The 25333-nt window shown below is 45.1% G+C and overlaps 1 protein-coding gene across 1 annotated transcript in view; it reads right to left on the bottom strand.

Moving 5' to 3' along the window:
* TRPM8 (transient receptor potential cation channel subfamily M member 8) overlaps nt 1-16242 on the bottom strand; it is a 65037-nt gene extending 48795 nt beyond the window's left edge. The window contains exons 1-2 of the mRNA XM_023759561.1: nt 16155-16242; nt 1766-1890 (exon numbers count right to left, since the gene is read on the bottom strand). Coding sequence (XP_023615329.1) covers nt 1766-1882 — 117 coding nt within the window. The 5' untranslated portion in view covers nt 1883-1890; nt 16155-16242. The remainder of the gene's footprint in view (nt 1-1765; nt 1891-16154) is intronic.
* Between the last annotated feature and the right edge of the window lie 9091 nt (nt 16243-25333).

The following is a 25333-nucleotide window of genomic DNA, read 5'->3' as shown; positions in this document are numbered from 1 at the left end:
CACACACACACACACACACACATACATACATACAAATTATGTTTTTCCATCTCTAAGGCTACCAGGGGAATTTAAGCATTTGTTGATAGTTCAGCATAAATAATACAGTATTACAGATTCTAGTCCTCTTATGCTTGCTTTACAAAAGGAGATATATTCCAAAACCTCTGTCCATCCCCCCAGCAACAAGGTGGTATGATATCTGTGACCTAATTCTGACAACCAACCAAAAGACTTTGTAAGCCACAAGCTTCCCTTTAATTGTCAGAAGCAAACTTTGGAAACAGATGAAAATACTTCAAAAAATACCTACACTCCTCAAAGCAGGAGGAGATACTTGCAACATGTATTAATCATGGGATTGGCAAACAGCATATATGAAGAACTATAAATTACTAAGAGTGAGAGAGACAACCGAATGGGAAAGTGGCAAAGACTTGAGCAGGCATCTAGCAAAAGAAGACACACAAACACCCCATAAATGTGTGAAAAGAAACTCAACCCCACAGCAATGAGGCAAGTCTGAAGGGAGACCACAGTGACATCCCATTGCACACCCGCCAGGTCAGAAGCATGAACAGGCGAGGGACACAGAAAGTGGGTGAAGGGCTTGTGCCCTCTGTGGGTGGGTGAGCAAAGTGGTAGGACCACTCTGGAACACTGTCCACCGCTGCCAGCAAGGCCGCATCCCTAGAAAGAGTCCCTTGTGGGAAGAGAGGGAGGCTTGTCCCGTGAATGACCTGCAAGCTCAGAATGCCTGGCAGTGGGCCGTGGGGTTCAGGGTCTGTCCTGCCCTGGGAAGGAGGGGCTGGCAACCCAAACCCACTGCCCTCAGGTCCCGGGCACTGGCAGCTGGAGTTCTCAGACAGTCACACAAGGTAGTCCTCCCAAGTCAGGCTGCTGGCACCAACGCCAGCCCTGACTCCTCACCCCCAGGGAGGCCATCACCAGTCGTGCACCACAAAGGCGGGGTGGCGGGGGTGGGGGGGAGACAGAGACAGTCCCTCTCCTGGAACAAAGTCCACGGTGCACCCACACCTGAGTCAGCTTCCACCCAGAAAGGTGGAGAGGACAGCACAGCGGAGGCCACCAGTCCCTGTCCCCTGTGTGTTCCTCACAGGCCAGGTGAGACCAGGAGCAACATCTACGAAGGCGCCTGGTGTGGGGAGGGGCAGGGAGCGCCCGCTTGCTCCTCTGTTTCCCTACAGCTCACTGATGTGACCCAAGGTCAGTCCACGGAACCACAGCCACGCGCCCTGCACGTGGGAGAGAGCCTCCTCCGGCACCCCGACCCGCACCGGCTCATCCAATAGCAATGACAGGCATGTCTCTGCAACCCGAGGGCCGCGTGGCCGCTGGCTGGAGCAGGTGAGAAGCTTTGGCAAGAACAAACTGAGGCCCAGCCTTAGAGTAAAAGAAAAGGACTTAGAATCAAGAATCGTTTCTGAGGTGATCCAACTGGGCTGCAAGCAAGAACACCAAGCACTGAATATTAAGCTGATTATTACATGGTTAGCATGTACATTTTCATCAAAGTCAGTTAAGAAGCGCATTATTCAACAGCTTACTAAGGTTACAAAGGAGTGCAAGAGAAACAACACAGAAAAGAAAATGTTTCTCCATTTAGCAAAAATAACCCACAGGACAAAATACTACATGTGGAGATGTCATCTTCTAAAGAAGGGGCATCGGTCCCCAAAGAATCCTGAGTGCCAAAGTGATGCTTTCTGACAGGAGGGTGGCGGCTGGGCGCCCCCGGACTCACGCTCTCGCTGTAGGACACGTCCGTGCTCCGGGACATGCTGGAGTACAGGGTCCGCGTGCTGTCCAGCGTGCCGTTCCTTCTGCTCCTCATGCTGAGCCTGGCACCCTCGAAAGACATCTGTTCTCCTGTGGAGAATGGGGGTGGGAGGTGCTGAGATCGGGTCACGGGCAGGAAAGCTTTACCACAGCCCATCCCTCTGCCCTCTCCTCCCCACCCTTTGCTAAGTGCCCAGGCTCGACTGGACCCAGCTTGGGTCTCTGTCCTTTGTCCTTCCGTGGGTCTCTGGTCCCTCCCGCCCAGGGCTGGGGCCTCTTGGGGCTCCCTCTCCTCAGTGTGATGCACATCACAGACCACCACACACTGTGGCTTCAAAATAGCTACTTCCAGGTTCATGGATTTGGAGTAAAGAGAACTTACACAACCAGCTATAACTAGCAGCTTGTAGTAGCCAGAGGATGGGGCTGTCGGGTCGGGGGAGGAATCCTAGCCCTGATAGCCACGAGTGAAGGGGGAGAAGGACCTTGCAGACGGGGTTGGTGGGGCCTGAGGGACAGCATGCGCCTTCTGGTCCCCCTGAGACTCAAAGTGGCCGGTGGCAATACCCTCCCAGGCTGGGGTGCAGGCTATACCTGGGCATCACAGAAGCCTCAGCTCCCGTAAAGACACCCCAGGGCTGCCCTCTACTCCTCACGCTCAGACCTGCCCCTCCCACTTGGACCCTTTGCCCCTGTCTCCCGAAGCCCATATCCCAGGCTGCAAACCAAACCCACCACATCCCTGTGCTATCCACAAACACAGTAAACGGGACGTTTCTAGAACGCAGGCATCAGCCATCCTGCACACCCCGTTACCCCAGTCTCTCCTGGCACCCAGCTCCCAGAGGCCCAGTACCCCTGTGTCACCTCCACCTCCTTCACCCATCCTGCCTCTCCCGTGGGCCTGCTCCTCACATGAGCCCCACCTTTCTCATCCTCAGTACCCGCCCCCTCTTCCCAGACCCTCTCCTGGTTATCTCCTGCTCATCTTCTCAGGAATCACTTCTTCAGGGAGGTCCCCTGTGATGCTCAGGCTGGCTCAGGGGCCCGGTGACCTTCTCTCCACCTGCTGTGACCACCCCGATTTTTTTCATGAGCCCTGTGGCCCGTCAGCTTGCTGACGTCAGGGACCAGATGGATCTCGTTTTGCACTACCTTCCCGAGGCTGGCACAGTGCACCTGGTAGCTCTGCACAAATACTTAGTGAGTGAATAATTTAAAGGGATAAATACCCTCACACACCCTCCAAATCCTCCTTTGGTTTGTACACTAATTCCACATCCGCAATATGGAAAGGACTAAGACCCACGCTCAGCCACGTGGTTCCTGAGCTCTCGGCCACATGGGCCTGACTCCTGTGTCCAGATCGCCCGCTGTCCCAGGCCAGCCTCCGACTCTCCCACCCACAGGGACTGGAAGTTTCTTTAAACCTCCCTGGGAAAGGGCGGTCCCGGCTGTTTAAAACAATGATGCTCCTTTTACTTCTCTCCCCAGGCATTTTGAAGAGAGGCCTAGAGTATTAATTGGTGCTTCACATACATTATTGCAAAACCGCAAATCAATCCTGCAGGGTCTTCTCTATGATCCCCATACAGCAAATTGCTTCTAAGTAGGGCGCCACCCGGCAGGAAATGATTTTATTTGCCTGAAAGGAAGACGCTGCTGTGGGAAAAGGGCAGTTTTGCTTTCTGATCACATTCCAATCAAGTGAGACACGGGAAAGCGTGTAGATGAGCAGCAAGCTGCTGGTCTGACATTGCCGACACCGGGCATGAGCTTCTGATTGGTTTTCGGAGGCCAAACGGTTCACCTTGACTAATTATAAGTGTAGGCATCCTTTACAACGTCTTACTCAAAAGATGGTCGCTGATGTTATTTATAGTGGGGACAATTGGAAATAACCTAAATTTCCATCAATAGGAGAACATTCCACCCAAAAGAAGTAGGGGGACAGTGCCATGAGCGGGATGCACTGTAATGAAATGGAAAGATGATTCATTATGAATAGGGAGAGACGCAGGAGGTAAGAAATCCTAGTGGTTAAGAGCTCTGGCTTTAGAGAGTGAGTTTGGGTTCAGCCACTAACCCTGTGACCTTGAGTGAGACCATCACCCTCTTGCATATATATATTGACTTCAGAGAGGAAGGGAAAGAGAGATAGAAACATCAATAATGAGAGAATCATTGATGGGCTGTCTCCTGCATGCCCCACACGGGATCGAGCCCACAACCCAGGCATGTGCCAAACTAAAGACTGACAGCTTCTCCAGTTTCCCACCCAGAGAAACCGGTGTTCTCCCAACACACTGAGCCACCAGAGGCCTCATTAAAACTCAGATTGCTGGTCCCACCTGAGGTGCCCGGAAGCTGTGGGGTGGACCATGGACTTTGTGTCTCTAACACGTTCCAGGGGCTGCTGGTACTGCTGGTCAGGGGACTCCAACCAGAGAACCACTGGGCTAAACCAGAAGCTGCAAACAACACCAACGCCTTCCTCATCTCAAGCTTCAATCAAATGCCTTCAGAACTTGTAACTGAATCTTTGTAAAACACAAGCATGTAATTGACAGGTACTTAAGAGGCAGTTTTGGCTTAGTATTCTTCTCTGATCACTTGAATCTATGAACAAGACAATTCATCCTGCCAGCACACGAAACACATCATCAGGCCAGGAACAACGTCCTACTGCCAGGAATAAATAACAGCTATGTCTTATGTAAGGCCTATGTGCCAGGCACTGTGTGACACTCTTTTCTATCAACTCTCAATCCTCCCACGAGTTCTATGAATTATTATTTTCCTACTGAACCAAATGAGAAAACCAGGGCACAGAGAGGTCAAGTAACTTCCCCCAAGTCACACAGCTGATAAGTAGAGGAGAATAGCATTCAAACCCAAACTGGCTGGCCTGAGAGCACAATCCTTAAACTACTTTGTGCTCTCTAATACAAATACCTCTTTGTGAAGGAATCAATTGTCATTTTTACTATATTAATACACTATCAAAATGTAAATAAAGCATTAGAAAACTCATTCCGTTGGTTGGGGGAGAAATTGACCCAATGTTATTTTTATTATTGATTTTCATGGATAATTTTAAATAATCCAGAAGTCACCCTTTCACAACATAATACTCTTGCATCCTCTGAGCTCAATGCAGAAACAAAAACAAAAAATCAGTCTGCTATGTTACTGTCCTAATACAAGAATGGCATTTGGCATGTTTTTAAAACTGCATTTTAGCTTTAAATCTGGTCGCCATGGTCACACCAGTCCTGGGATGCCATTTTCCAACAGGATGTACAGTCCTATGTCTCTTTATGGTAAAAAAGGAAAAGAAAGAGAAAGAATAAATAACAATGCCTGTGATACTGAACAAGAGAGGAACTGAATCGTTCATACTCTGATGAGAATGTTCCAAAGGCCCGTCCAAACCCCAGGCACCTCCACTCTTCTCTCCCTTCAATTATTCATTACAATGGTGAGTGTGACACTTGCAGAGCTTCAGATATAACTGACACCATCCAGAGATACCACCCCGACCCCCACTGCCAGGCGTGCTGCCACGGTGCACGTGGAAGTGGCAGCGACTGGGAGGGTTGGTATACACCTGGCCTCCACATGTCATCCACTGCCACAGAACTGAGATTCCTGGTGTCATAGGCATTCTCCTGCTTTTCTAGTTGTCTTTCTTTTTGTCGGCCACGTTTTTGGAGTTTGAATAGATGGGTAAAAGCTGAGAAAATGGTGAAAGCCAATGGAGGCTCCTGAAGTCACTGATCCCAGTGTCTCCTGCCCCAAAGTGTCTCCTCTGAGACAAGAGGTGGAACCCAGCAACAGATGATGCTTGAAGGTGCTATTTTCTGAGAATCCCCTAGAATAGGGGGAAAGGCAGGGGGTCCCTATGGTACCTGGAACCCTATAATCTTCACAGATGCCATGAATAACATCAATTCTTAGACAAGACAAAAAATAATAATCATGGATAATAACTGTTTCAGATTTTAAAGAATTATAAATTCAAAGTCGCAGCTTTAAAATAAAATTATCTACACTCTCAGGATACTCAAACTTCTCTGGTAATAAGTGTATTTGGATTAGCACATAGATAACAGATTTAAGAAATAACCATCCCCTTACGTTTAGCTTAAGAATCCTCACACTGAGAGTCAGTGTTGGCCATAATGGACTCAAAATTAAATAGAAATAAAACCTTTAATTATTCATCCACCTCCTCAGTGTTTCTTGCTCCTAAATAATACAAGTGATGAGCATGCTTCTGAAGCCGAAAAACTGGAAGGAACCACAGTATGTAAAAATAAGTCAAATATACTTTTCCGCTTGAATTATCAAAGAATACTGACTATTTGAATGCATTCTTTCTTGACGCTAATTTAGATTTCAACACAGTCTTGGTTTACAGGAGACCTGCTTCATTATGTTCCCAGTAGTTTCAGGACCTAGAACTGGGTTAGGTTGTCAGCTGCAGCCTTAAGATGGGAATTTCCTAATAAAGCCCCTTTGAGGAAATTTGTGACTCTGTCAATCAGGAGGAGGGAGGGAGGAGCTGTAATTGTATTTTAAATCACTCAAAAATATAGCAGAGATTTCTCCATTTCTATCTAAATCCAAATGAGTGCTAAAGACATCTGTGAACTAGCATTTACTTCTCCCCACAGCTCTTTGGGAAATTTCCAATTTTGTCCTCCTTTAGCTCCAGATCTTCATAGGAAAACTAAGCGATGCCCTTCTCAGAGACACTAAACTGGCACCAGTTCTACAAGTCACAGCAAGCACAACAGTTACGGAGAGACGAAAAGCAGAGGAGAACATACCAGTGGAGGATCTCAGGTAGGGTTTGCTTTCACTCCAAAGGTCCCGCCTCCTGCAGGAGGAACCGGCTTTTATAGCCCGAGCTCCCTGGCCCTGCCTTCCTCTGGGAGGTTCTTTTAAGAGGAGGGGCAGAGAAAACTTCAGCCACTGAAAGAGGACTCTTGGAGCCAGGCTTACAGAAGCAATGTAGCGAGTGAACATGAGCGAGGCATGCATAATTATAAAACATGGTATTTCAAATGCTCGTAAAGTAAAAACACAAAATTCCCACCCTGGCGTGCCCACAGTATCAGTATTAAAACATATTAAAATTTAATTTCTACAAATTAGTGGCATGTTTTTAAACCACAAATAAAATGGGAAGTGTTCATTATGCAAAGTAATGGCAAGAATAATTAGTAGATTAGAAGCTTTTAATGAGGGAGAAATCTTAAATAGAGGGAATTTAACAAGCATTGGGGGTTTGTTTGTTTGTGTTTGATTTTGCAGATTTTGTTCACTTTCTCCACACCATCAAATATTTAGCATTGGGCTAGCTAGGCAGGGGTGGTGGGCGCGGCATGAAGGCTCAGTGAAGCTAGCTTTATTAATTTAGAATAATTTCCATGCCCCCTTGAAACTACACTTTGTTTTTGTGAAAACTCCACAAGAGAAATGAAGTAATGATGGCCAGTGGGCGACTTGTAGTCATTTTATTTAACTGATGCACCACCATCATCATTGAAGCAGTTTTATTATAGTCAATGCTCCTTGGATGTTGGTGATAACTTCTATTATGTCTTAATATATGAAGTCTATGCTATAGACAAGTAGAAATAAGATAGCATATCTGAAAATTGCTTCTACAGTGCAAACAAATGCAAAGGGCTTGGAGATTAAACATAATGAGTGTCAAGGGGAAATTTTGTAAAGGCAGAGGGATTTAGGCAAAATCTAAATGGAGAGATAAGATGCAATTAATTATAGTGGTATATTTAATTCAGGGAGAAAAGCCTTTTGACAAAAAGAAACAAAGAATGTAAAAATAGGGTCACATTATAATGGTGAGTGTGACACTTGCGGAGCTTCAGATATAAATGACACCAAGGGCCAACAGGTAATGAAAACAAACAGATTATAAGACAATAGGGAAGGGTGGAAACTGTGGAAAATTGGAAATAACAGGTGCTTGACCTGAATAAAGACCCATGTCAGAAAAGATCTAGCCAGAAACTAAAAAAGCTAAAGAGAATCAGATTAAAAACCTAGAGAGAGAAAAAGTGAAACCTCAAAATTGCCCTTAATGTGGATCCCAGGACTGAAACCTCCCCTACCCCCATGACTTCCAACCCTGCCAATGGATCGGTGCTCTCTCTCCTAAGCCTGCAGTCTACACAACATCCTTCCAGGTATTTTCAGAAAAACATGGAATTGCAAACCAGAACCTAAAATCTAGTTTGAAACCATCCCCCCCTCCCCCCCCCCCCCCGCCAAAAAAAGGAAGAACTGGAAAGGACTAGAAAGCTAGAAAACTATAGAGACTGAAGAACAGAATGCATACTGAAGGGATGCCCTTGTGGAAGGTGACGGAGCAGTGACCCTCCGAGGGCATAGGGAAGCAGGTGGCAGAAGGAGCATGGAGGGGGAAGTGAGAGAACTGGAAGGAGAATGATGCCTTCATTGGATGGAGTACTGTAGAGACATTAAATTAATCTTGATTTAAAGCTGTATTCCCAGGGCAAGATTGGAGTAGGTTGCAAAACAGGGCATACAATTTTGCCTTTGGTTTAAAATATACCTAGAGAAAGAGATCCAGAGGACAAGGAGGCTGGCTTGGGGATGGAAGCAGAGAGCCAGTGTTGGGAAGCCTCTGAGCTGGGACTGGAGGGGTGTCATGGCACTGCAGAATAGAATGGAAGGGCCCCGAGCACCAGACTGGGGGCCTCAGAGTTTATTAGACGGGCCACCCCTATAGGTCCTTGATAGTAACAGGGAGGGTTACACACACACTGAAAGGGACGTGTAGGAGGAAGTGGAGGGTTTGGTGGTGTGGAGGGCAGTCTTCAGGCGGATGCAGCCCTGTGAAGTCTTGGGGAAACCAGTGCTTCTGAGCAACTACTGTACACTTCCTGCGACCATGGCTCAGCCTTGCTGCCTCCCCCATAAGGCTGGATCCAGCCCGTTAGGGGCTGAATTGTGCCACACACACACACACACACACACACACACACACACACACAATTAATATGGTTTAATCCTGACCCTCATGACCTCAGAATGTGACTGCATTTAGAGATAGGTCTTTGTAGAGGTCATCCAGTTAAAATGAGGTCACTGAGGTAGGCCCTGGTCTGCTATGACTGGTGACCTTATAAAAAGAGGAGATTAGGACACAGACACACACAGAGGAATGACCCCGTGAGGACACAGGGAGAAGATGGCTGTGTGCACGCTAAGGAGAGAGGCCTCACAAGAAAGCAACCCTGCCAACCTGACCTCAGACTTCTAGTCCCAGACTGTGAGAAAATACATTTCTGTTGATTAAGCCTCCAGTCTGTGGTGTTTGTTATGGCATCCGTAGTGACTGATACAGCCTCTGAGACCAGGTGTAATTGTCAACCCCTCCCTTGCGACAGATAGTACCACCACGGATACCCACGGGAAGAGCAGAGAACTCCCGTGGAAGCCTTTGGCACTCCCCAACCTCCCAGACCTGCATCTTCAGCACCGCACAGCTGCGAGGGTCCATCTGAAGAGCAGCAAGATGGGCTTTTACTGTAACTGTCAGAAATATCAGGAGCCAAGGCACCCCATCTGGTCTCAGAGTTAAGTTAATTAAGCTAGTGTAGACTTTTCTCCTTCGTTTTATGACTATTAAACCATCATGTTCTTTGTTTTATCCCAGTGGTTCCCAAACTTATTTGGCCTACCGCCCCCTTTCCAGAAAAAATATTACTCAGCGCCCCCTGGAAATTAATTTTTTTTTATTTTAATAGCAATTAAACAGAAAGATATATGTATTAATGTTTCTACCTTTTTCGTAAAACATAGTAAAGAAAGGTGTAAATTAGAAACATTGAAGTTTGAAATTATGAAACTATTTATTGAACTCAGAATAGAAAGGTAATACAAAAAAAGTTAAAACAAATGCACCTGTGGCCATCACCGCCCCCCTGGATCGCTGCAGTGTCCACCAGGGGGCGGTAGCGCCCACTTTGGGAATCACTGTTTTATCCCAATGTTCATCTCAGTACCAAACTTGTATCAAATTATCATCTGGCCTAAACAAGTTCTATTCAAATGTCTTTAATACATCCTTAAGTCCCATGTGAACAGTCTTTGCTATAAGTAAATACCCTCAGGCAATGGGAGGGCTAGAGATATAGGTAGAGATGTATAGGTGAAGATGTAGATGGATAGGTATAGGTATATAACCTACAGATTTGCCATTTTAGTCAAGATTTAATAAAATCTCCAAATTCCTCTATTGAGGGCAAATATGAACTTTAAAAAAAAAGGTTTTTTTTAACTGCTATGTTGTTGCATTACCTTTAAGTGCCAGAAGGTGGTGTCTCTGAGGAAAATCGGTGGCTGCAGTAGAGATTTTTCATGCACCTTACATCCCCCACCCAAGTAGATTTCATAAGTGAATCATGATATTGGCCCAGAGCACGTCTCCAGAGCCTTCTTTGCCCCACTAAGAGGAGCAGAACCTGTCAGTGTGCTCCCTGCTGAATTTTTAGACCCTATTCTCAGCTTTGCTTTCCTGTTTTCTGTGCTGTGAGGAAACACATCACAATTGAATGAACAGGAGATGGATGGTAGTGATGGTTGCACAATAATGTAAATGCATGTAATGCTACTGACCCATACACTAACAATGGATAAGATCACAAATGTTAACATATGTGTATTTTGCCACAATAAAAATAATTCATTAATATGAATGAAACCGCTGTGGGTTTGAGCACCAGCTCTGAGCATTTGCTAACTGTGAGAGCTCAGGCAAACACCCAATCCCAGCTCCTCCTCAGTCAGATGGGATCCTCATTCAGATGCCTGTGTCTCAGCTGAGGGGGATCCTGAAAGGACCCAGCCACGCAGATAAGATATTATGTCCCTCCTCCTTCTGACTTCTTTTGTTCCTCTAATTCAGGGTCCATGTGCTTGGGGTTCCCATGGCAGATGACAGCAGGAGAGGAGGCCTTTCCTTCTGTTTCCCAGACCCCACTGAAAGAGTGAGGAGCCCACCCCCATCAATACTGAACCCCACATGTTTCCACCTGCACCTTCATTTCAGGGACATGGGTTCGAAATGTTGAACCAGGATCCCTGTGCCATCTGAAGAAATGCCATCACTCAGCAGGAACGAGGCAAAATACAGCCTGTTGAGCGGTGGCAAGTGAGTGTCCCTGTAGGACAGCTGGCAAGAAATATGGAGGGGGGGTGGGACCTAGATGCTACATCTCTCACAAGGTCTTTCTAGGTGAGGTCTTTCCAGTGGTCCACGATCACTCTTTGAATAGCAAGGGCTCAGGAAGAAACAGATTCCTGCCAGCACCATGGTCAGCTCCAAGGCCAGCAGCTATGAGAAAAGTAGGAGCCAATAAAGTGGTCAAGATAACGTTCTGCCCACCTGAAGATGGTCCATCTGGTAAACCCAGGGGCCATCTCTGCCTAGGGGAAAAGGGCTTCTCTGGACTTGGTGCTCTTCAGATGCCAACCCAAACCCTGGAACTCTGCTCCCCCTGACAGAATCAGATGAAACTGGCTCCTTAGGCACTTGTCTCTCCTCTGCTCTCAAGTGAGAAGCTCCTGATCCATCCCTTAGTACACGGTACCTCAGCATTGGCAGCTTCAACCTGGCCTGCCCTGGGCCCCTTGTTTAGACTTCACACCTTCCAAAATCCCCTGAAGGTGACCTCACCAGAGAACTGTGGGGCCCAACACCTCTTTAGAGATCAAGGTTTTACTGAGTGATTTGATAAGTAGGAGCTTGAAACTCTTTTGTTCTCATGGGGAGCCTTCCTCAATTATGCTAGACCTAAGGAGTAAATGAAGCTCCTCAATGATTTTTCTATGTCAAGCATCCACGTTTCTTTGCATATGAGAACCCACACTGGGACTGAAAACAAGAATAAACAGTAGTTGATACAGACAGAGATGGAGATAGAAATAGAGGTAGAGACAGAGATAAAGATGAAGATGATGGAGACGATATAGATGGTGGAGATCATGGAGATGGTGGAGATGGAGATGATGGAAAGGAGATGATAGAGATGATGGAGATGGTGGAGATGGTGGAGGTGGAGATGGAGATGATGGAGATGATGGAGATGGTGATGCCAGATGAGAATATGGATGAGAATGGGGAATGAGAATAGAAGTAGAGAGACAGAGATAGAGATGGAGATGATAGAGATACCAAAATGACAAGGACCAAGAGTTGCTCAGACTCACAGATCAAGTATTTGATATTCACCAACATAAATGTAAACAATGACAATTTTCCTTATGCATTTATAGTAAATCACTCAGAATAAGACAGAATACTATAGTCATTAAACACTGAATCTCCAGAAGGCGGGTTTGGATTAAAGTCCCAGCTCCAGGGCAACCTTGGGCAAGGCCCCAACCTCTGTGAGCCTAGTGCCCTCACCTCAAACAATAACACCAGCTGTCAAGCTCTCAGCTCATGTGCCAGGACGCAGAGGAAAGGAGCAGTGAGTGTGTCCTGCTCGGGGTTAAACTCCTCGGACCAGGTGCTCAAGGCAATGCATGAACATTTCTTGACAACAAGACAAGCTTCTCAGCCACGTCGATGAGCGAGGAGTTAGAAACAGGGTTTGAGACTTAAAGTAGATCATTTCAAGGAGCTGCAGAGGAAACAGCATTTTAAAATCTGCAATTGGAATAGACAAAGCAGGGGTGCCAGGGTGGGAGTGGAGGGGGGGTCTTTTGAGAAAACATTTTGCCCTGACTCCAGCCCAAGAGTGCTCCAGCCCCTGGGTGAGAGAGGGAAGGAGACTGCTTTGCATCTTGAAAATTCACACAGTGGTCAATTTGGCCTATATGACCCTGCTCTGCCCCAGTTTCGAGCTCCAGGCAATAAGAACCCATTTCTTCCCTTTTATCCAAATTACCGAAACTTGGCTTGAGGAGATAAATAAGTTCTGAGTGATTTGTGACCGCTTTTAGGTGGTAACGGGGATGGGAAGAAACACACATCACAGGCCCGCTTGGGTTCGCAGAACTGCTCCATCTGCCTTCTATTTCGGGGGGTGAGAAGCCCACCCCCAGGCAGGAGGGACGCCTGGATGCTGCTTAAAAGCATGATGGCTGCGGGTGATGAAGTGTAATGGAAAGAGGCCCTGAACAGTGATGGACAATTAGGATTATTAGAAGTACTACCAGCCCACAGAGTGAGCCCAGAGTGGGAAGGGATTCAAATGTCAGAGGCAAAAAATAGCCAAGCGACCCTAGATGATAACTAAATATTTGCCCTGAAAGTAAGCTGATGGGAAGGACATTTTCAAGGGGAGAGTGGGTACCACAGCACGATGACCCTGGAAGCCCCATCCTGTCCATCAAACCGAGACAGGCTGACTTCCAGGCCCTGGGCCAGGGGCTGCAAATTCACACATGCTGAGAAGGCAAAGCCCCACGCAGGAGGAATTCAGTCCAGTAAAAATCGTGTTAGGTAACGAGGAAACCGGTGCCTGTGACGATGGGAATCTAGTCAGTTTGGGTGAGGCATTCCACCCAACGACCAAGGGCAGCTTTCTCCTTATATTCATTCTATCTATAATGATGAATCTCAAGTAGGAAAGTATTGGACCACTCACCCAATAAAGAATTCCTATTTTTAACAAGTTTACAATTAAGCGCATGTGACAATAGCTAACATTCACTGAGCGCCCATTCTGTGCCAGGCACAGTGCCAGATGCTTCATGTGCGCTGCCTGTTGACACTCTCAGCATACCTGAGGTAGGTGCCACCAGGACCATCAGCCCCATTTTTCAAGTAATACACGGAGGCACAGTGAGGTTAAGGAATGTGCCCTAAGTTACATAACCAGCAAGTGGTGGAGCCAGGGTTGAAATCCAGGCTGTCTGGTTCCAGGGGCCTTTTGCTTAATAACCTCTTTGCTAAAACTGCTACAGGCACCCACATGCCCCCTCACCTACCCCCCCACACACAGAGATATGCACAGACACATAAGACACACACACACACACACACACACACACACACACACACACACACATCATCATCATTATATTCTCAATATCATTCTCGTCTTCTGGGTCTCTGTTACACGGTCTCCTCCTTAGTGAAGCCCGACCCCCAACCCTGGTCACTCTGTCACACATCCTATCTTGTTTTCATCGTTGCATTGATCACTACTTGATGGGAGCTTCTTCTTCATGGTGTCACATGGTTTTGATCCCCTCTGTCCCCCGCCAGCCTGGAAGCTTCACCAGTGCTTCCCCAGGGCCTGGAGCAGAACCTGGCACGTGGTAGGACTCAATAAAAGCCCAATGAACAAATGTCGAAGAAGTCCCTTTTTCACGTGTGGACATGCTCCGTTTGCATGAGGTCTCTCTCTGTTCCCTGCGGTCGTTATTCTGCTACCCAAGTTCATGGCCAGCCATCCCTGCACATCAAACCTAATAGGAGGTCTTCCTACTGTATTCTGTTCTCCAATGGCTGCCATCGGAGCAGCTCCCTCTGCAGAGGATAAGCCATTCGATGGCAATCCTTTCCTGACACGTGAGCTCAGACACAGCCTCTTATATTTACATTCTCACTTTACCCATTGATTTATTCCTTTATTCATCACTCGTCTCATTCATCAGCCTAACACTGACTCGGTGCCAACCACATCCTGGCCTAATGCTGGACATTGAAGTCACCAAGGCAACATGACCAAGTAGCATTGCAATAACCTGGGAGAGAGAGAGAAAACTGCCCTCCCACCGTGTTCCTAGGAAGCAAAACCCAGATGCAAGTGAGCAAACAGCTGAGTGCAGCTGGGGTCTGCAGTAAAGGTGGGGGAGGGGAGATTGAGCACCTGGGCGGGGAATTTCCGGCGCCTGGCAGAGAAGTGGCATTTATCTTACAGAAATGTGGGCATTGAAGGGCTTTATCTCTGAGTTTTGCCAGATTTGTCTTTTAGGAAGGTTATCCTTGAGTTTCCCCAGTGGTCACGTTATAAATAGGGGGAAGGGAACAATTTAATCCCAACAAGAGATGACAGATGGGAGGGGTGGATGTTATAATCTCAGAAAGCCTGGCTGAAGGGTCCGAGAAATAAGAGGAATCGACCAAGCGGTCAGTTACTTCTGAAGAGTGAGGTCCCGTTACCTCTACTTCACCATCATGTGCAGTAGAAACCCTCTCACCAACACCATCAGAACCGGCGGGATGTTAGTGTCTTTGAAGAGCAGCAAAAGTGTAGACTCTTGAGAAGCATCCCATTTAGATTGCTATGGTAAACAGAACCATGGCCCCCCACAAAGATGCCCATGTCCTAATGCCCAGCATCTGTGAACATGTCAGGTTGCATGGCAAAGAGGAGTTAAGGTTGCTAAACAGCTGGACTTCAGATAGGGAGATTGTCCTGGATTACCCAAGGGGTCAATGTAATCACAAGGGTCCCCTTAAGGGGAAGAGGCAGGAAGGAAAGACGGTGCCAGAGATGTGACAATGAGTGCAATCAGAAAGATGCTACAAGGAAGAGGTCAGGAGCCAAGGAATGTGTGTGGCCTCTGGAAGCTGAAAAAAATAAAGAAATGGATTCCCCCTTACGGCCGCCAGAGGGGAACACAGCCCTGCCAACACCTTGATTTTTGTCCCATGAGACCTGTGCTGGCCTCGAATGTTCTTTTTTTTGGTCTCGAATGTTCTTAATTGCAGACTTCGGGTTAAGGATCAGCTCCAATTTATACATCATTAGCCTTTACACAAAAATGTTATAACCAACAACCAAGACTGAATGTGCATCACTGCGGAGTCCTGGTAACTGCAGGTACAGTGGTGTATGCTTTTACTGTTTGGGCCCCTGACTAGCTTTTTCTAGTCCTGGAATGGGGTAAATCATCTAGACTCAACTATGTTCAATGCCTCTTGCTCATTTTCCCGCAGACCAGAAACAAGTGCAAAACTAAATTAAAAGTCCCTATGTGATGTGATTTCTCGGGTATAGACAACCTTCACCTTAGAGAAGGTGGTGACCAGCACAGCACCTGTGCCTCCCCTGGATCCTGGCACCGCCAGTGCTGATAAATATTGCTGACTGATCATCTGTGTGCCATGAGGCCGACATCAATGGCCATGCTGCGCACCATGACGTGGAACTAAGATCAAACACGGGCTCTCTGCCTGAGCTTCCAATTCCCTGGAACTTGAGCTCCTTCTTTACCTTGGAGAGAAGAAGTCTCCTTTATCAGGAGACTCTTGTCTGCAAGCAATTCTATTTCTAGGGTCAAGGAACAGAAAGTCATTCACCATAGACTAACAACAAGCCCATCCTACTCACCCTGCAGCGAGGAACGAAAAGGCGTATGAGACTTTCCTTCACAACTCTCCTTCTATTTGCAGGGAATGGAATGGAGCCACCAGTTGGCTGAGCTGAAAACTTCCTCTCATGCCAACCCTGGACCCGGCTTCCAAAGCAGGGCAGTTCCCCGAGGCGTGGTGGGACAGGCAGTCCTGCTCATCGAAGTCTCCTGTGGTGTCACCAGTTGGGGTCAGAGTCCAGTGGAGTCAGAAGATGAGAAGGGAGCACCCACATCATAGGCTTCTCTGATGCCCATATTGACAGAGACTCTCCCGCCACTGAAAGCAATTGAAAGCCATTATTGAAAGCAATTTCAACTCCAAATACACTGAATTTTAGAGAAAAAAACTGCCATGAAATGACACTTTTATGAAAAATATATGAGGATGCTTCCAGTAATTATAGATCAGTGAGGGTATGTTTCTTTCATTGGCCATTAATTTATATCAATTATTTATCAAGTCCTGTGATGCTGTGTGCTTAAAGCCACTTAGGACTGGGTGCTTAATGTGTCCTTTAAAGGGACAGGTTACAGAATCCACTTTGAGAATTTCTTTCTCTCCTACGACCGACGTGGGAAGAAAGAATAAGAAAGAATAATCAACCTGATCCTTACAATGAAGTTCCCTCCCCACCCTCTATTCCCTAAACTTAGGGTGAGAATTTTTACGACTTTTTTTTTCTTTTTTGCCATTAGCTTCCCTGATTCCAAAGATTATGCCAATCTTAAGAACACCCTTGGTGCTTCGACACAATGGGCATTTTAGTAATTGTCCTAGCTCAGATGACTCCTTGGGTGTCCTGGCCACACCCATAATTACAAGATCACACCTTTTCCTGATTTATTCATGATGTCTGGTCAACACCAACTCAAAATTCAGGTCCAGCTGATGACATTTCACAAACAGCTACTTTTTATTGTCTCTTTTTATTTTTGTGATGTTTTCTGTTCTTGGATCTCTAATGCCTGCTCTAGGCAGAATGGGAACTTCCTGAGTATCAGGGAAGAGAATGAAGAAAAAGTGGTGAAGATGGCCCAAGGCAGAAGTAGTGTCACGGGCAACATTAGGGAAGATGTTTTACATCAAGATGAGCTCAAATGCATGGCCCCACTAGCTGGGAAAGCTATTTGCCAAACTGGCTCAACCTACTGGATGCCTACCTACCTTACAACCTTCCTTCCTCCCTGCTGTACCTGAACACCAGTGAGCTGGCTGACCAACACATGTCCTCTCTTCGTCACAGCCTTGGACCTGGGTTCCTGTCCGCCCCCCAGTGCCTGATGCTCCTTCTCTCCTCCAGGCTTTGCATGTTGACTTGCCCTCCCACCTGCGCGCTTTCTCTCCCACCTCCCTGCCTGGCTAATGCCTGCACTCAGCCTTGAAGGTGCGACTCTGGCACTCGTGGTTCAAGAACCTTTCTCAGCAGGCACCAGCCACTTCTACCCTTTGCTTCTCTGTGTGACATGCCCCGTGACCACAACTGCCACTTCATTTGTGTTGTGACTTCTAGGGAAATAGAAACAATGTCTTCTGCATCCCGGAATTCTCAGGGCATTCTCATGTTCCCAGAGCTGCAGATAGAGAGTGCTTGGTCCTTGCTGTGTAAGTAACGATCCTCACCAAAAAGGAGCAAACCAACTAACCCTGGTAAGCCTACGGGGAAACTGTGCCTTGCTGACAAACTCAGAAATGCCTCATTAGTTCCAAATCTCAGACTGGAATTCTTTTCTCCCAAATATTCACACACTAGATTCCTTCCCTAAACATTCCAACAACTGCAGTTTCATTTCAAATTCAGGTGGTTGGTAAAAAATAACCTAATAAAAGAAGAGTAGATTTGAAGACCTCATTCATAAAAAAGGATGAAGAACCTGGTGTTGGTCAATGTGGGCATTAAAAGGCCTGGCCATCTTGGTCCAATGTGGGACAATCAGAAGAACCATCTAGCACAGAGCCCCGTGTGGTGGGCAGAAGCTGCCCCGGGGTCTGCATCACCACTGACTTCTTCCTCTGTCCACTCCCTTTCCATACCCTCCCTTCCACAGGGGTCATTCCCAAGTGCACCCCCAAATAGACGTCCTGCTTTAAACTCGGTCTCAGAGTCCTCTTCCTGGGAAACTAACCCAGATAGCAACACAGTACAAAAGAACCTGCAGTGTGTATCCACACCTACGTAGCTCAGAATCTGGCCAAGTCACCTCATTGTTTCGGGGTGCAGTCACACGTGCAAAACCAGAGCAGAACGAGGATGTATGAGCGCAAAGTCAGGACAGGGACCACCTGAGTGGGCAGGGCACAAATTAATTTTTGGGGTGCAGTGTCCTATTCCTTATCTTGGTGGGTTTCCGGGGGTGTTTGCTCATGAGTATTTTTCCACTGCCCATGGATGTTTTGTACAGTGCTCTGTGATGATAGATCTTACATTCAAAAGGGAAAAGATTTAACAAAACAGAATGCTTATTGTCACCACTATTGTCACTATTATTTCAGTGACAAGACAGCACTGTCCAGGGTCCTGTCCCTCTAACAAGCAGGGAGAAGGGAAGGTTCTCCTACAGTCATAAAGTACAGCCGTGGCTGGGTGACCACTATGTTCCCAACAGTTCTCGCCCACGTTTCTCAATAGAGTGGAATTGTAGGTAAGATCAAGGTGGGTGAGTAGCAATGGGGCTCTTTCAGGTGGTCTGACAGTCATGACTCCCCTCTTGACCTGCAACAGGTCTAACTGTTTCCATGAATAATGAAATCAGGTCCCTTGCTACCTGCGCTTCCCAGCAATGGGATATATGAGCCCAACTTCCACAATGTTAGTGTCACATCCAGTGACCCTCTCTGTGACCTTAATGGACATTCCCCTTTTCCTGAAACTTGTCTTCAAAAAAGAGCATCAAAGTGGGTATATAATCTCCACCATAAATGGGACGGGAGCTGAATCTCATCTCCCCACCGATGAGCTGCTTGAGGGAATGGAACTCATGGCATCACCGTGGCTTAGAAAATTCCTTCCCATAATCCTCGGAGCCATTGGAAAGGTTAGCAAAAGCCTTAAACACGGGTACGGAGGGAAGCCACAGGCTGAAAGGCAGCATTCTCTGCTCATAGCTGTTCAAAGTTGTGGCAAAGAAGGGTGATATTGTCAGAACTCTAGGGGAAAAATAGTCCATTAGGCTCCATCCGCAGCAGGGTAGGTGTCCCGTAAAAGCCAAGAATGAAAGAGCAAAGCAGACACCTGGAAAATGCAAAAGCGTGTTGCCCTCCAAACAGAGAAGGAAAGTAATTTAACTGAAGTCCCTGTTCCAGAACCATTTAGAAATCTCTGCCCTCATACTTGCACTAATACTTGGATTCCATTTGGCTTTTTAAATAAAACTCTTAAAGCTAGATCCGAAAGTTATTCTCTGAAATAAGTTGGAAGTGTTTTCCAGGCCTCAGAAAAACCATGATTTGGGGAAGTTTAAATAGAAAAGGGCGCCTCCACCCACCTATCTTTCCTGACCTCACACCTTGGATGGACATTCTCCTGTCATTGCCACTCATGACATTACAATGTGACTTGGAAATAACTCTCTTCTGCCTGTTCTCTAGACCCACATCTGCATTGTTAGCAAATTACTCTGCTTAGCACCATTATACTTTATGCAAGCACTGTGCCAGGTGCTCTTACCTAGCTTGTTTTATTTCATTTCTATAACTCTATGAACTAGATACTCTTCGTATTTTATAGATGACATGACTGAGGCTCATTTCCAATTGCCCAAGGTGGCCTTGGTTAAAAATTGCAGAACTGAGACTTCAAAACAGATCATCTCCCTCCTTTGTTGAGATCACAAACAGATACAATAAATGTAAACTGTTTAGCACAGTTTCTCCTCAATGAATAGTGTTATTGTTTTTACTAGTTTTATTACCCACTTCAGGAAGTGGATTACCCCAGGATCCATCTCCCAATTCCCTTACATTTTCTAACACAAAGTAATTCAATCAGGACCATGTATGAGCCCCATTGATACCCTGAGCAGAGCATATAATGGGCAAAGACAAAAAAAAAAAAAAAAACTTTACAGAAAAATGGAAAAGTGGTGGCCATTACACTTATAAAATATACTCAACATAATAAGGAAAATTAAAATGAGATAAGGGTTTACCTATCAGATTAGCAAAGATGAAAGATTCTGATAACACATTGTATTAGGGAAGATGCTGTAGGACTATGAATTGGTAGACCCTCCCCCAAGGTGGGCATTTTATCAATGTCCATCAAATGTCATGTGGATATGCCTGTAGCCCTGCATTCTCTGTGGATCTGTTCTGCTCACTCCTCGCACTTCTCAATATGTGGCACGCCTGTGCAAGGAAATGCAGAGCTCTGTGTTTTCTCGGGTAGTTGGAGATCAAAAATGCAAACCATCTACTCATCAGTAGAGAGTCACAGAATAAAGGATGATACACGCATGCAATGGCACACTCTGCAACTATTAAAGAATCAATTGAATCAATGCTTAAGTCCCAGTCACATGTAGTAGATACCGAGGAGTTTTAAAGTATCATTGCATTTAATCTTCATCACAACCCTATGAGGAGGGCACTATTCTTACCCACAGATGAGAAAGCAGAGGCACCTTTCCCTACATCACAACCCAGGCAGCCTGGCCCTAAGTCCACTCACATGTGCTGCTGGCCCCAAGGACAATTCCAGTTTTAAACATCTCCATCATGAAATAGGGAAGAATGAAGATAATTAAGCAGACAATCCCATCAAGAAGCTAGATGACAACAAAAAGTGTAAGGCAAAGAGAATACATAAAATGTAAAATTAAAAACTCATCAATTAAAAGATATGAAATGTGTAGGCCTAATAAATAAATCTAAGAGTTAGTACTTTGAAATATTAAGAAGAAAATACAAACCACTTGATAATGTAACCAAGAAAAATCAACAGAAAAAGCACAAAATGTGAAACCTGATGAACACAGACCTGGCCCCAGCTCTCCTTCCTGGAGGGAGTACAGCATGAAGCCCAGATTGACCATATTTTAGACCATGGGTGGGGAACCTTTTTTTCTGCCAAGGGCCAGTTGGTTATTTATAACATCATTCTCAGAACATACAAAGTTATCAAGTTAAAAAATTAGCCTGCTATAGTTGGTCAAACATTTAATTCATTCATTCCTAATGCCTTGGCAGGGCCAGACCAAATGATTTCACGGGCCTTATATGGCCCGTGGGCTGTACGTTCCCCACCCCTGTTTTAGACCATTAAAAAAAAATCCTGAAAACCAAGATGGCGGCATAGGTTAACGCTGCAGTTTGCTGCCTCGAACAACCACTTCAAAAATACAACTAAAAGACGGAACGGATACTCGGAGAGCCTATGGTGTGGTTCCAGTCTGAGCCTGAGGGCCCAACAACTGGAAGGCTGATGGCTTAAGTCCCAGTCTAAGGGCAGGAGAAGTCCAAGGTCCCTCAGTCAGGCAGAGAGAGAACATTCTCTCATCCTCCATCTTTTTGTTCTTTTCAGGTCCTCAACACACTGAACGACGCCCACCCACATTGGGGACCGCAATCTGCTTTTCTCAGGCTACTGATTCAAGTGCCAGCTGCTCTTGGAAACATCTTCACACACAGGCCCAGAACGAATGTTTGACCAGATATCTCGGTATCCCATAGCCCAGTCGACATAAAATTAACCATCTCAATGCCAGAACCTGGTGAACCATAAACCCACCATAAAAATTAGCAGGATCCAAATGGGAGGGGAGAGCTATCATCATCACGGCCTTAATGATGGGCATGGTCTTGGTTTTAGTTTGCATGTTCATATTCTTAAGCACACTAACTTCAACTCCAAGGACCCTTCGGGATGGAAGCTCACAGTTCCCTCAGGGACTGGCAGGCTCAAGGACACTTACTGCAGTGCTCCAGGTAAAGGAGACATTTTCTGTCAGTTTCTTGGGTTTTTTCCTCCTCTGAACACTAGCAAATTTTACTATTAATTTCAGAGGGATAGCTGCAAATGAACATAATATTTTCATAATAAATTCAAGTATGTGGTAAAAATACTACTTACAGGCCATTGAAATGGAAATTAGTATTTTTTCTGTCAAATACTTTCAAAACTATAGAATGAAGAGAATTCATAGAATTCTAAAGTATATATTCCATTCAGCAATAGAAAAAATCTGGGATATAAGCAAGACATTTAAAATAAAAAAATAAGTGAGAATTCCTAAACACACACACATACACACCTAAATTCTGTTAAGAAATAATTGTGATAGCCCGGCCCACATGGCTCAGAGGTTGAGCATCGACCTATGAACCTGGAGGTTGCAGTTCGATTCCCAGTCAAGGCACATGCCAGGGTTGTGGGTGCCATTCCCAGTGTGGGGTGTGCAGGAGGCAGCCAATCAATTATTCTCTCACATTATTGATGTGTCTATCTCTCTCTCCCTCTCCCTTCCTCTCTAAAATCAATAAAATATAGTTATATATTTTAAAAATGAAATAATTGTGATAAATGAGAAAAACACAGAAATTCTTATTTATTGCAAGAATTAAAAACATTAGACGCAATAGTAGCAGGGGTTAAATATAAAAAGATAAAGATGAGAGATGTAATACTAGTAATACTATTAACATAAAATCTAATCTTAAGTAAGGACTGGATACACCAAAACTTTTCAAGAAACAGAACAAAGTTTCTTCTTTTTCAGACTTACTCCAATAAACCATGGGTGGTAAGAAGGAACTAAAATGGGTTGAGGAAAGAAGAAAGGAGAGTAGCAATTAGGAATATTTCTAAGGTAGGTCCTTTTTTTTGAAAAGTATTGAGCAAATTATTAATTAACCTGGTGCCTCCTGTTTTAAAATTATAATAACAGAAGAGTTAATTCTTGAAGGCTCCAGAGAAAGAGGTCCTGAGAGTTTTCAGATCCATAAATAATGGGATTTATTAAAAATAGGTCATCCAAATCAATCTAATTGCCTTCTATTTTTAATGTTAATTCTTTTTATTGATTTTTTAAAATGGATAGCCCATTAAAACGCATTAATCATGACCTGAAGAGTGTATTTGCATTGCAAAAAGCCTAAGGTGAAGAATAAAAAGCAATTTCCCACCACATGAACCTGAGGTGGGAACATCAACCAAAAGAGCTGGAGGCCTACTTTTCCCAGGAAAAAGCATTTCTGGGTAAAAGCTGGGAGGTCAGGTATCATTATGATCAAATGTTGTATGACAGCAGTTTTAGAATGTTGGAGCCATGCGTGTCCTATTTGGCTGAATGGTCTCTAATTTTGTAGAGCCAAAGTAAAAACACATGATTTGTTCTGCTGTGTTTTCATTACATAAGTAATGCATGCTCATAATTGCAGAATATATGTTCATTCCAGAAAATGCAGATGAGGAAAATTACTACTAAAAATAATCCATAATCCCATCATCCAGTAGTAACACCGGTAACATTTTGATACATACTGGTACATATTCAGATTTTTAAAACATACAATGGGTATTGTTTAAATGCAGATTTATAATACACGTTTTTAATCATTATACTAAAGCACAATCACATACATTTAAGATGACGAGAAATATCATCCTTCAAAACTGTTAGTGGAACAGTTTTAGTGGAACATAGATAGGTATCACCATTTACTCAACTTTCCTTCTCCTGTTGGACTTTATAAACATGCTTCACTACAGATCCCACAGCTATATCCTGGCCAACATTCTTGATTACTTAGGATAGATCTGAAAAGGGAGACTCATTAAATCAAAGAATAAACACATTTTATGAGCTTTGACTGACAACTTTTGGAAAGTCAACTTGTCGGCTACTTTCCAGTCCCTCTGTTTCCATAATCTCTCTCCCCACTCCTTTCCTCTCTCTGAAATAAATTTTTTTAAAAAAATTAAAGAAATAATTGTGATAAATAAGAGATACATGGAAATTGTTATTTCTCTCAAGAAATAAAAATATTCAAAGCAACAGTAGCAGAGGCTGAATATAAAAAGATTAAGATGGGAAATGAAATACTACTAATATTATTAACAGAAAATCTAATCTTAAGTAAGGACTGAAGGGACAGAAGAGAGTTGAGCCCTTTATTTTGAGGGATTGATGCTTGTGGTTGATAATTCATCTCAGAGCGATGTTTTTGCTGTCACATAGCAGTTTCTATGTCAATGCTGGGACCATCCAAAAGCTGTGCTTGTTCAGCCACAGGCAGGTGATGACATTTCCACACCTTTCCAACATAGAATTATGTGCATGGCAACTCTATGCAGAATAAACCTTCATTTAAAAAATTCTATTAAATTTATTGGGGTGACATTGGTTAATAGGGTCATATAGGTTTTAACTATACATTTATATGACATGTGACCTGTATATTGCCCTGTGTGTTCACCACCCAAAGTCAAATCCCCATTTATTGTATAAAATTTTATAAAATTCTGACACACTTTATGAGAGCAGACAATAACTCCAGTGAGAATTTTTTCCTTTGTACATAATTTTAAACAGCACTTTGATGGTTGAAAATTCTGGCCAAGTCAGCAGAGGGTGCTGTGCAGGTACAGCCAGAAGTGGAGCTTCTGCAGCAGGGCTGAGCACCCCCTCATCCCTGAAGGTTACGGAAACCTGTGAGACCCCAAGGTGCTGCACCCAGCCTCTTCCATTGCCAGGGAAGGAGCTGACTTGTGATCCTTCCCTATTACATGGGTTTGGGGAGGTGGGGAAGGAGTTTGGTAGTGAGTCTGGGTCACATGTTTGGGTTGTTAAGGTATGTGTGAGGGAGGGGAGAGGTCAGATCTTAGGGAATAGTGTAAAGTTAGGAGCATCCTGCAGGACTTCTTCCTTCATGGGCCACCATTTTGGGCCAGGGGTTAAGGAAAGCCAGTCAGAGAGTACTGGGAGTCCAAGCTTGAGGACAAGGACCAATGCACCGGCTTTGGCTCGTTTAGAGAGGATTGGCCAAAGCAGGTACGTTTTCGGACCTTTCATTTAAGACATGAACTTGAGATTGAGAAATGTTTCTTCTCAATCTGCCCATGAGCCCCTGGGACAGAGCAGATCCTTGGACAGTCAGTGAAGCCTTGGAACCTGGGTGTGGTTTCCCAGGAGTAAGGACCAGGACCTCAGAGAGGCCAAT

The sequence above is a fragment of the Myotis lucifugus genome, unplaced genomic scaffold (genome assembly GCF_000147115.1).
Source record: "Myotis lucifugus unplaced genomic scaffold, Myoluc2.0 scaffold_3, whole genome shotgun sequence".
Taxonomy (NCBI): domain Eukaryota; kingdom Metazoa; phylum Chordata; class Mammalia; order Chiroptera; family Vespertilionidae; genus Myotis; species Myotis lucifugus.
Note: the sequence above shows the minus strand (reverse complement) of the source record. Positions and strands in the feature narration are given on the sequence as shown.